This window comes from Panthera onca, chromosome D3, assembly GCF_046562875.1.
Source record: "Panthera onca isolate mPanOnc1 chromosome D3, mPanOnc1 haplotype 2, whole genome shotgun sequence".
NCBI classification, from domain to species: domain Eukaryota; kingdom Metazoa; phylum Chordata; class Mammalia; order Carnivora; family Felidae; genus Panthera; species Panthera onca.
Window position 1 is genome coordinate 28,160,077 of NC_138350.1, and position 12,478 is coordinate 28,172,554.

Sequence of the window (12,478 nt, forward strand, 5' to 3'; positions counted from 1 at the left end):
GGGGGTGCTCCCTAAACTGACTTAGTAGAATTCTTTGCTAAGGCTGAGCTAGGTAGGCCAAGGAGGCCAAGGCTGAGGCCTGGTTGAGAAGAGGGCTCAGAGAAGCCTGACTAAAGTTCGGTCAAGGAGAGTCTCTTTGTCAACATCAGCAAGGCAAATATAAAATAGGATGAGATCCAGTGTTGGTTGGTGTGGGTAAGAATACAAACATTGCTGGGGCGCCTGGGTGGCGCAGTCGGTTAAGCGTCCGACTTCAGCCAGGTCACGATCTCGCGGTCCGTGAGTTCGAGCCCCGCGTCAGGCTCTGGGCTGATGGCTCGGAGCCTGGAGCCTATTTCCGATTCTGTGTCTCCCTCTCTCTCTCTGCCCCTCCCCCGTTCATGCTCTGTCTCTCTCTGTCCCAAAAATAAAAATAAAAAAACGTTGAAAAAAAAAAAAAAAAAAGAATACAAACATTGCTGATAAGAATGTAAATCAGAATGACAAGTTTGGAGCACACGGTGGTTTTAAAATATATCTGCAAATTCTTTGACTCTCCTCCCTTCAAAAAGTAAAGCCCAAACTTCCTCTCCTTGAATATGGGCGGTACTTAGTGACTGCCTTCCAAGAAATGGAATGAGGCAGAAGAAAAAGCCTGTGGTTTTCAAGACCAGGTCTTGCAGCTTCTGTCTTGTTGAGCTTTTGCAGCTTCTGTCTTGTTGAGTCTGCAGCAAGTGAGCCACCATGTCCTGAAGACACTCAAGCACCCCTAAGAAGAGGCCTCCACAGAATGAACACCTCTGTCAAAGCCAGCTACTAGCTTGCTGAACATGAGTGAACTGTATTGGAGGTCGATCCTCCAGTCTCTCTGCCAGACTATAGTCTTCTGAAGTCCCGCATCTACCTGGAACTTCAAGGGAGACTGAGCCAGGACCTGGCTAACCTTCCCCAGAATTCCTGACCCCTAGGGGCGCCTGGGTGGCGCAGTCGGTTAAGCGTCCGACTTCAGCCAGGTCACGATCTCGCGGTCCGTGAGTTCGAGCCCCGCGTCAGGCTCTGGGCTGATGGCTCGGAGCCTGGAGCCTGTTTCCGATTCTGTGTCTCCCTCTCTCTCTCCCCCTCCCCGGTTCATGCTCTGTCTCTCTCTGTCCCAAAAATAAATAAAAAAAAAAAAAAAAAAAAAAAAGTTGAAAAAAAAAAAAAAAACTGAAGGGCGCCTGGGTGGCTCAATTAGCTGAGTGTCCAACTTCAGCTCAGGTCATGAACTCGTGGTTTGTGAGTTCGAGCCCCACATGGGGCTCTGTGCTGACAGCTCAGAGCCTGGAGCCTGCTTCGGATTCTGTGTCTCCCTCTTTCTCTGCCCCTCCCCTGCCCATGCTCTGTCTCTCTCTGTCTCTCAAAAATAAATAAATGTTAAAAAATTTTTAAAAAACCTGTGAAAGATAGTAAATGTTTATCACTGCTGTCATAAGCTGCTTGGCTGTGGAGTAATTTTTTATGCAGTAGCATTAGATAACTAATACCCTAAAACAATTGGCAGCAGCTATTACCATTTAAATAAAATGTAAAGCGGCTCTCTGCAACCAATGATTCCACTTCTGGGTGTCTGTATTGGAGAAATATCCCCAGAACGATGTAAGACAGCATGGCAGAGGATGTTTTCAATTGTGAAAAAGCAGAATCAAAGTGAATGTCCATCAATAAACTATGGTGCATTGGCACTGTGCAATGACCTATAGCAGGCGATCTAGAGGTGGTGATGTAGCAATAACTTTCAGTAAGTGACAAGGACAAATTGTGAAAAGATTCATATCCTAACATTTGTGCAGAAAACAACAAGAGCTTTGAGGATTAAAGCCATCCTAAACTTTAGCTCCTTGTCTCCATCAAGATGACTTCTTATTATGCCACACTGGGTGAACAGGACTTTATCCAGAAGGATGAGGTTGCAAATAACTGTATTGTTTCTTTCAGGAACTTCCTGAGAATCTATTTATCTGAACAATAGGCTATTCAACTAGCCCTAGCCACCATCAGAAGGAATAGTCCCATGTCAGTACAGCAGATAGCTCAATGTGTAGCAGATAGCTCAAGACAGGGTGCCTTCAAGACTTTTTACTCCTCAGGGCTGTTTCCAAACCCTCCTCTAGCTGTGCCCATCACCCCCAAACTATTATATATCAGGAGTTCTGCCCAATTCTACTCTGGCTCCAACACTAAAAGACCTGCCCCCACCAAGCCTTATAAATTCAGTTGACCTTGAAACAACTTGGATTGGAACTGCACAGGTCCACTTACACATGGACTTTTTACAGTAGAGTACTGTAAATGTACTTTCCTCTATGATTTTCTTTTAAATAAATAAATAAATATATTATTTATTTAAGTAGACTCCATGTCCATCGTGGGGCTTGAACTCACGACACATGCTCTACTAACTGAGGCAGCCAGGTGCCCCCTCTTACAATTTTCTTAATAATAGTTTCTTTTCTCTAGTCTACTTTGTTGTAAGAATACAGTATATAATAAGTATATAAAATAGGTGTTAACTGGCCATGTTATCAGTAAGAGTCCCAGCCAATAGTAGGCTATTAGTAGTTAAGTTTGGAGGACTTAGAAATGATTTCCAGATTTTCAGCTTCGTAGGAGTTGGCAACACTAACCTCTGAGTAGCTCAAGGGTCCGCTGTGTAAACATCCTGCCTTTGACCTCTTCCACCCACACAATTCCATTCTCTCACACACACACAATTAACAATAATTTCTTAATATCACCAAGTAGTCAAGGGATCACATTTCCCTATTATCCTATACACGTTCTTCTTTGTTGCTTTTTGAAGTTTATTTGAATCAAGATCCAAACGAGGATCTCATACTCATAGTTCATATAGTTGGGGTACCTCGAAAGTCTCCTTTAATCTTTGAGTTCCCTTTCATGTTGTATTTTTCTTCTTGTTGAAGAAACCAGGTCCTTTGATCCGTAGTTTCACCCAGACTGAATTTTGTAGTCTACAATGTGACAACCGCTGGTGGGCATGCAAAGTGCTTTCTTCTTGGAAAAAAGTAGAAAATTGTAAAAATTATGTGATAGGCACTTAAGGAAAATTCATGCTTCAAGGGGTACTGTGCATTGTGTAGAATACACCCTTCTCATTTATCGGATTCTAGTCTTTCCTTACCCTAGCTGATTTACAACTCTGTCCAATGTAGATAATAGCAAAGCAAAATAATTCTTGTCCGTAGACATGCAAATCATATCAGGTGGAGATTCAAATGGTTTCTCTCGCCCACTGCAGAAGAGGCCAGTTTTATCTCATTTACATATTCAGTGCAATATTCTCAAATACTAAAAAGCTGGTAATATATTACCAGCTTCCTCTTTCTTTCTTTCTTTCTTTCTTCCCTTCCTTCTTCCTTCCTTTCTTTCTTTCTTTCTTTCTTTCTTTCTTTCTTTCTTTCTTTCTTTCTTTCATGTAGCCACCACACCCAACATGGGGCTTGAACTCAGGACCCTGATCAAAAGTTGTATGCTTGGGGGGCGCCTGGGTGGCTCAGTCGGTTAAGCGGCCGACTTCAGCTCAGGTCATGATCTCGTGGTCCATGAGTTCAAGTCCCGCATCAGGCTCTGTGCTGACAGCTCAGAGCCTGGAGCCTTTTTCAGATTCTGTGTCTCCCTCTCTCTGACCCTCCCCCATTCATGCTCTGTCTCTCTCTGTCTCAAAAATAAACGTTAAAAAAAAATTTTCTTTAAAAGTTGTATGCTTGGCAGCTTAGGTGTCTCAGTCCTTTGAGAGTCCGACTCCGGCTCAGGTCATGACCTCATGGTTTGTGGGTTTGAGCCCTGCATCGGGCTCTCTGCATTCATCCAAGAGTCTGCTTCAGATCCTCTGTCTCCCTCTCTCCCTCTCTCTCAAAAATAAATAAACATTAAAAAACAAACAAACAAAAAAGACTTGCATGCTCTACCAACTGAGCCAGCCAGGTGCCCCTAACAGCTTTCTCTTCAATAAGTTAATATCTGCTTGAAAGTTATGATTTTACCTATTTAAAAAAAATATTCTTTAATATGTTTAATGCATGAATTTAGAGCTTACAAATGTATGTCCCCAGGACCCAGGACTCAGGTCTGGGCTGCGGAAATTTTCTGAAACACTAACAGAGATCTGTGCACAAAAATGTTTGTCACACATTATCTGTAATAGGAAATTAAACATCCACAATCTAAAGGTCCAAGAACAGGGGAATGACTAAGATGACAGATTTCATAGTCGGTATATGATACTATTACTAAAATTGTATTTTATACCGGTTACAGTTGATTGTTTATAGGTTTTCCCATGATGTAGTTTTATAATCTAAATTATAATTAGGGACGCCTGGGTGGGTCAGTTGGTTGACCCTGGGTGGGTCAGTTGGTTGAGTCCAGCTTTGGCTCAGGTCATGATCTCATGGTTCATGGGTTTGAGCCCTACGTCGGGCTTTGTGCTGGCAGAACAGAACCTGGAGCCTGCTTCAGATTCTGTATCTCCCTCTTTCTCTGCCCCTCCCCCACTTGCACTCTGTCTCCGTCTTTGTATCTCTCTCTCTCCCAAAAGTAAATAAACTTAAAAAAAGTTTTTTTAAAGAAAAAAACAATAAATAAATAAATTAATAATTAAAATTCCAATTGCTAAATATTTGTTAATCCTTGGGAGATGCTTATTCTACAATGTTAGGTTTACAGCACAGGATCAAAAGGCATCTACACCATGATTTGTTGTATTTTTTAAACTAATAGAGGGAGAGAGAAAGAGAGAAAAGGAAAATTTATCAAAATATAAATAATGGCTGCCTTTGATAGATGGGATTTATGTTTGGTCCTTTCTAAAGTTTTCATGTATTGTTTGTAGAAACAATAATCACCGCCACCTCCCCCCACCCCCATCCACATACAAAGAGGTGATTGGAGGCTCCAGGTTAACACAGTAGAGGGTGCTAGGGTGGAAAGAGGGGCAGCTGAGTACCTTCCATGGATTGAGCACCAAAACAAGGTGGGGAATCAGAGGGGTCCTCACATGAGGCTGAAGGGAGACAGAGACAAATGCTCAAAGATCATGTGCAAGGCTCCCTACAGGGAAGTTTCATCTGCCCCAGAAGCTTCCAGCTCCCAGTTCCTGCAGGGCCCAGGATCATATTCATAAAATGTGTGGCCAGTGACAGAATCCAGCAATGGCAAGGTAGCCTGCAGGAACCAGGAGGGCAGAGACTTTACCTTCAAGTGGTGTGGGATATTGGTCAAGGCTGAGAATGGCTTCAGCTTCCTCCATCATTTCCTTTTCAGGGTCTAAACTACCCACTTTCACACTGAGGTCCCCAGGGGGGTCTGCAGGTGCTGAGAGAGTACAGGTCCATTTCAGGATCCACCTTCCCATGGACTTCCTGTCTCCCTGAGGCTAGGTAGTCTATGGTTGTCTCTACCTCCTCTCCTTCCCTGGCCACGCATCCAGATTCTAACCAAAGACCACTGCCCTAGGAGTTACCACCTCTGGGCCACAAAGGAACAAGTAGAAATAGAGCTCTGGAGCAAACAGCAAAGGGGGTAGCACTTAATTTTATCCCAATGACAAACTCTTGACAAGCTCCCAGTCTCTGTCTGTGAATCTGTGTCTATCAGCCTTCCCAAAACAGAGTGCAGAAGGGGGAGAAATGTCAATGCTGATTTTGGTTAAACATGATAGGAAGTTCACTCTCTACTTTCAGAACCCTAGGGAGTCTCAGTCTCATTTGCCCAAGAATTTGACAGTCAGGACTGGCTTTACCAATGAGGTTATGAGGCCAATGTTTTCCATAAACTGATGAATGGAATGTGCAGGCCCAAGGACATGAAGAACAAATGCAGGGGTGGTTGAGGCACCTGGGTGGCTCAGTCGGTTGAGCGTCCCACTCTTGATTTTGGCTCAGGTCATAATCTCACAGTTTGTGGGATCGAGCCCTACATTGGGCTCTGCACTGACAGTGTGGAGCCTACTTGGGATTCTCTTACTCCCTCTCTCTCTCTCTCTGCCCCTCTCCTGCTCTCTCTCTCAAAATAAATAAATAAAATGCAGAGGTGCTTGGGTGGTTCAGTTAGTTAAGTGTCCACCTCTTTTTTTTTTTAATTTTTAATGTTTATTTTTGAGAGAGAGACAGACAGAGTATGAGCAGGGGAGGGGCAGAGAGAGACACACACACACAGAATTCAAAGCAGGCTGCAGGCTGTGAACTGTCAGCATGCGGGGCTTGAACTTGTGAACTGTGAGATCATGACCTGAGCTGAAGTCGGATGCTTAACTGATTGAGCCACCCAGGTGCCCCAAGTCCAACTCTCGTTCTAAGCTTAGGTTTTGATCTTGGGGTCATGAGTTCAAGCCCTATGTTGGGTTCTGCACTGGGCATGAAACATACTTAAAAAGAAAAAAATGCATTTGGAGCCCATATACAATATAGGATACACTGCAGTCATACCTTTCCAGTGGTGCACAGAAAAGTATTTAAATGTCAACTTAAAAATATGCAAGAGTGGGATACCTGGCTGGCTCAAACAGTAGAGCATGTGACTCTTGATTTCAGGGTCATAAGTTTAAGCCCTATGCTGAGTGTGAAGCCTACTTAAAAAAATTAAAATGTGTAAGAGAGTGGCGATGGTTGTCCAACCTCATGAATGTGTGAATAATACTAAAAAACACTGAATTATACACTTTAAAATGGTGAATTATATGGTATGTGAATTATGTCTCAATTTTTAAAAAGTGCTTATTTATTTTTGAGAGAGAGAGAGAGCACATGCGTGCACACTAGTGGGGGAGGGGCAGAGAGTGAGAGGGAGACAGAATCCTAAGCAGGCTACAGGCTCTGAGCTGGCAGCACGGAGCCTCATGCAGGGCCTAAACCCACAAACTGTGAGATCATGACCTGTGCCAAAGTCGGATGCTTAACCAACTGAGCCACCCAGGTGCTCCAAATTATATGTTTTTTAAAAATGTGCAAGAGGAAAACAAATGTGCAAGAGGGATATAGATAGGGTCATCAACTATGCCAGTTGGCCTAGATTCAGGGAGTTGCAGAGATGCAGGAATCTCAGAACTAAAGTCCACAGAGTCCTAGAGAAACCAGAACAAGTTGATCATCCTAAATACAGAGTTTTAAAACTTATTTTCAGGAGAATGAGCAAAAAAAGTTTGAAGATGTGAAAAGCTTTCTTATAGACTCAAGACCTGAAACCCTGTAGGCAAGAGGGGCCTTTCTGGGAAAACTGTCACGATTTCCTCTCTCAATTTCCACCCCACCCTAAGCTCCTGCCTGGGACACCCAGACAGGGGGTGTACCCAGCCTAGCCTGGGCCTGGCACTCAACAGGCAACAGTAGGTGCCAGCTCATACTCTCTGAGGCTCATGTTGGTGATTGTCCACTTGGCACTTGTGGACCATTTTGGCTCAGAATTTTTGCCACTTATCCTCCCTTCCCTTTGGCACTGACAAGGGCCACATATATCCTACCCAGCAGAACTTTTATCCTTCTAAAAGCGTCCTCAGGCCCTCTCACTCCCTTGCATCCTACCTCCAGCTCACTTGCCTCCACCCAACAAGTCTGTGTGATATCTGGCCACCAGCGAGGATCTGGACTGTGTTCTCCATGAACAGGACATGGCTCTTGGGCCAAGCAAGATTTCCCATGTCTAAAACTTAATAAATGTGATTTAGTTTAGGCTCCTTACATCCCCACCCCTTACAAAATACAGTGGGATATGAAATTCTGCAAGTCTAACAGAAGCAGTAACAAAAGTCTATCTGGTCACGCTTTGCATGTGGCGCTGCAAGGTAGTGGCAGGAAAGCAGAACCTGGATCATGTTGGCACAGTACTCGGCTCACAGTAGGTGCTGATAAATATTTGACAGATAAACAGTCTTTCCATTTCATCTGTAGACTGCTAGCAGCTCTGCCCAAAGGTGCGGATCTCATTGATTTGGTGAGACTAGCACGCAGTAGGGTCGCAAGAAATGCAGGTGGCCAGCGTGGGCCTGCTAAGGGCAGTATCAGGACTACTATGCAGCCATGTTTCCCGCACACCGGCTCTCGTCAGCCCAGAGCATGTGGGCTCAACGTCCCGCGCGACAGCCGCGCTGGGAGAGAGGCCAGCGATTTGGGGTACGCGGGATCGGGCGGGCGCCGAGAAGTTGCCCGGCTGGGCCTTGAAACTCCATTTCCCATAGGCCCTCGCGCGCGACTCCATTTCCCACAATCCCCGTTCGGCTTCCGGCGCGGCAGAGGCGCCTCCAACGGCTTCCGGGTTTAGGCCTGGCGCTGCGGTAGAGGCGGCGGCAGCGGCAGCGGCGGCAGAGCGGGACGCGGGCGGTGGGAGCGGAGGGACCGGCATGGACGTTTCGGGGCAGGAGACCGACTGGCGGAGCGCCGCCTTCCGGCAGAAGTTGGTCAGTCAAATGTGAGTAGGGGCCGGTCTAGAGGCCGAGATCCCCGGACCTTTCCCCCCTCAAGCCCCCCTGCGCGCGGAGGGCGAGGCCGAGCCCGACCCGTGGGAGACTTAGGGCGGCCGGACCCGCGGGGGCTTGGGGGTGCCGGGAGGCCGAAGGCGCCAGGGACTCGCGTGAGCCCCGCCAGGGCGCGGCCGAGCCTTCGGCTGTCCCTTCCGTTCTTCGCTGATACGGACTGTTCGTTAGCTTTCCTGGGGCCGAACTCTGCAAACCAGCGAGTCCTGGGTTATGAGTCATCGTCCTGAGCTTTCTCATTCGTCATTTGTGTGCTTTGGTTGCAGACTTTCCCCTGCTTTGAATCAACACTGAATTCGAAAAAGGAAAGGGGCAGCCCGTGGCGGCTTTAGCAGATCTGGGTGTTTTGTGATTCCTCTTTAAGAAAAGCGCATCAGAATGAGAGAAAGAAATTGGAAGAGGGTGGCTGGAGGATGACGTTCGGAGGCTAGGTGCTTGGGGCTGAGGGCGGTAGGGGATGGAGAATCTAGGGGTAACCTGCCTCCGCCGCCCCCCCAGTCCCGCCCCAGTGTGGATTTCTCGAGGGGTGGCAGGAAGAGGTTGTCAGGAAGCGACCTTTGGTTGGGAGGACGGAATGAAGAGCTGGGGTTAGTGCTTTGTCCCCAGTTTCAGCTGCTGAACCCCTCCATGCTGCCAGTGCGCCCTAGGCTTCACCACCGACTACTTGTTTCGTTTAGCAGTCTTTTGCTGAGCTTACTGGTGCGGTGATAGCCACAAATTTACCTGAGACAGCTTCTGCCCTCAGGGAACGCGCTACCACAAAGGAGTAGTTACAGTGCCGTCTTTCTTCTGGGAGGAATTGTCAGTTTGCGTGAGCAGACCAAGAGCAGTCTGTGGAGTAGGTAACGAATAAACTGAGCCCTAAAAAAACAAGTAGGAGTGTGAAAGGCCATCGTTCCAGGCTGAATAGTGGAGAAGTGTGAATGCTCACTGCATGGAGGACATTGCTGTAGGCTGGTTTCTGGAGTTTGAGGAGTAAGGAGGTTCAGGAGATGGTAATGGAATGAGGGTGAGCAGGTGCTGACATGTTAGTGGTGGGAGTGCTGTGCTAAGGAGTTGAGCCTGTATTTGGCATGTGGCCTGCTTTGAGGTAGTGAAATGCCAAAGTTGGGAAGATTCCCTGAGTCCCTGGAGATGGATCAAGAACAGAGGAGAGAGAGAGAGAGAGAGGCCAATTAGGCCATTATGAGTTTTGAACTCTTGGGGTTTGGGGACCTTTCATTTTTCATCCCTATATTCTTACTGCTAGATCACTGCCTGTCACGTTGCTCCATAAAATGGTTGTGGAATGACCTAGTCGGCAGGAGATTATAAAGGTCTGCAGTAGACAGTGGTGGAAACTGAAAGAGGAAGACCATTCCAGAGATAGGGGAGAGCAAGCATAGACAGTTCTTGATGACTAACTGGAGGGGGTGGAATGCAGCAGTGTGGAAGGAAGGAAGTGGGATGGAATGTTGGGAAGCCTCTTAGTACAGTGGAAGGCATAGGGACTGTAGAGTTAGTGGCTCTGGGCACTGCCATGGAGTAGTCTGGGGACAATTCTGCAGATATTGCAGAATCCGATAATATTGGGGTTTTTTTGTTTTTCGGCTTTTGGGGTTTTTTGGATGCCCTGGAGTTGTCTATAGCTGAAATCTTGATGGATGGTCCACTTCAGAGCTCCTGCAAGAAAAGCCCCCAGGGCAGTGATTTCTCTTTGGGGAGACCAAAGAACCAGAAGGATGAGTTGTCATCAAAGGAAATTGGGGAGGGTGGGGGGAGAGTCAGAGGTTAAGGAGGGCGATTGAAGAGTCTCTGGGTGTCAAGGACTGACTGACTGTATACTTCATAATTCAACTTCCTTCTGCTTCTAGGGAAGTTGGATTCTTTCTTTTCTTTTCCTTTCCTCCCTTCCCTTCCCTTCCCTTCCCTCCCCCTCCCCCTCCCCCTCCCCCTCCCCTCCCCTCCCCTCCCCTCCCCTTCCCTCTCCTCTCCTCCCCTCCCCTCCCCTTTCCTTTCCTTTCCTTTCCACCAGATAGCTGCTTGTGTGTTAGTTTTTCCCTAGTTGCCGTAACAAAATACCACAAATACAGTGGCTTAAAACAACACAAATTTATTACCTGGCAGTTTCTGTAGATCCGAGATCTAGGTGGACTCAGCTGAGTCTTCTGCTTAGGGTCTTACAGAGCTGAAATCAAGACGTTGGTTAGGTGTGCATTTTTTTCCCCCAGAGGCTCTGCAGTAGAATTTGCTTTTCAGGCTCATTCAGGTTGTTGGTCAGATTCAGTCTATGCAGTTGTAGGACTGAGGTGTTCTTGTGCCTTACTATTTGTTAGCCAGTGGTCAGTCTTTGTTCCTGGAAGCGGCCTGTATTCAGTCTCACACTTTGTATTTTGGCCCCCTCCATTAGGTGTGGGTTCTTCTACTGCATCTTTCTGACTTCAGCCAAGAAAATTCTCTAGTAAAGACTCAGATTAGATTGGAGCCGCTCAGATAATCCAGGGTGATGTTCCTATTTTAAAGTGCATAACTTTAATTATCTCTGTAAATATAACGTAGCGTGTTCATGGATTCCCCTGGACATCTTTGGGAGCCCTTCTGCTACCACTGCTGGGATGAGCAGTTTCAGAGGTTGTCTGCCTAGCATGATGTGGTGTTCTGAGTTCACAGATTTGTCTGTTTTATCTCTATGGTTCACTTTGAAAATCATGATTCTTGGTACCTTGATTTGTTGTGTTCATGGGTTTAATTCTGACTTCCTCTGGTGTTCATGCTGTTGGTTGAAGGTGGATATCTTGGGAAATGTTTTGAACCCGAGTAGTTTATAGATGAGTGAGGGAGTAAAGAAAGCATAGTGAAGAGCTGGGGAGTTTCAGCAGAAGGAGAAGCATCTGATAGCTCGTTCACTTTCTCCATCTTGCTCTTGAGTATCTACCAAGAGAACAGTGCTTCAGATCACAGGCCCAATAATCTAGTCTCTTGTCCATCATGAGAAAAAGCAGTTTTGAGTTGGGGCTGGTTAGGAGAGCCCTTGCAGAGACTCTGTAGTATAGCCTCTTCTTAGCCCTCCACCGCCTCTACCTCATTTGGGCCCATTCTGGACTGCACCTCCCCTTGCTCTCTGCTGCCCTGCTGAAAACCTTCTGTGACTTCTCTTAGCATTAATAAGACTCCAGGTGGCCTGGCCTAGCCACCTCTTCTCAAACCCCCCAGCTTGCTCCATTCTCTGTGGTTTTTCAGCTTCTTGAACATTCTAAGGTTTTTTTTTTTTTCTCTTTTTAAACAAGTTATTACCAAGTATTTAGGGTATTTGACAATGGGTAGACTCCCCCCCCCCCCCCCCCCTTATGACCAGTTTCTCTTCCTTTCCTTTAAATGTCTGCTTAAATAACAAATACTCCAGATCCTTCCCTGCCTACCTGGCCAAAGTGGGTCACCTCCTTCGATGTGTTGGATCTCAGCCCCTTGTAGTTTCTAGTGGGACCCCAGTCCTATGAAACATGGCACCTGGCAAATAAAACACTTGTTGAGATGTGCAAGAGTAAGTGTTTTCCTAGAGGCTGCGTGCGCCGCTCTCTCTACAGTGGTCTTCTTTACCTGTGCCAGTGTGCATTGTGAAGCTCTGGAAACCCCATTTTCTCTACTTGTTAGCCCAAATGACCATGCACAGGATACTTAACCTTTCTGGATCATCATCTTTATCTATGAAATGGCTGGAGTCCAGTCTGTCTTAACAGGGAAGGTGGAGGGAAAATAAAAAGACCTCCACCTGAGCCCTAGCAGATGCCTCCTCCTTAGGCTCTTGCAGGAGTAGGAGCCCTGGAAGGTGAAGGTGAAACCCCCAAGGCTGGTTATGGGAGTTGATGACACTTAAAGGAGCTCGTGGGGAGGGTAGTTGTGATGTTGTTGGTGAGTTCAGATCATTTCTTCATTGAACATCTACTGTCCCCGCAGCACTCCAGGAGAAGCCCCCCTTAGAGTTCTCAAGCTGGCCTTTGT

General features: G+C 46.6%; 1 protein-coding gene across 4 annotated transcripts in view; it reads left to right on the forward strand.

Annotated features, from left to right (window-relative positions):
* The first annotated feature begins 8,272 nt into the window (after positions 1–8,272).
* LOC132665670 (mediator of RNA polymerase II transcription subunit 15) overlaps positions 8,273–12,478 on the forward strand; it is a 67,813-nt gene continuing 63,607 nt past the window's right edge. The window contains exon 1 of one of the 4 annotated variants that reach the window (XM_060613026.3): positions 8,273–8,436. In XM_060613026.3, the coding sequence (XP_060469009.1) occupies positions 8,369–8,436 (68 nt within the window). In that variant the 5' untranslated portion in view covers positions 8,273–8,368. The remainder of the gene's footprint in view (positions 8,437–12,478) is intronic. The other 3 variants (XM_060613023.3, XM_060613022.3, XM_060613025.3) reach the window with 3 other exon arrangements.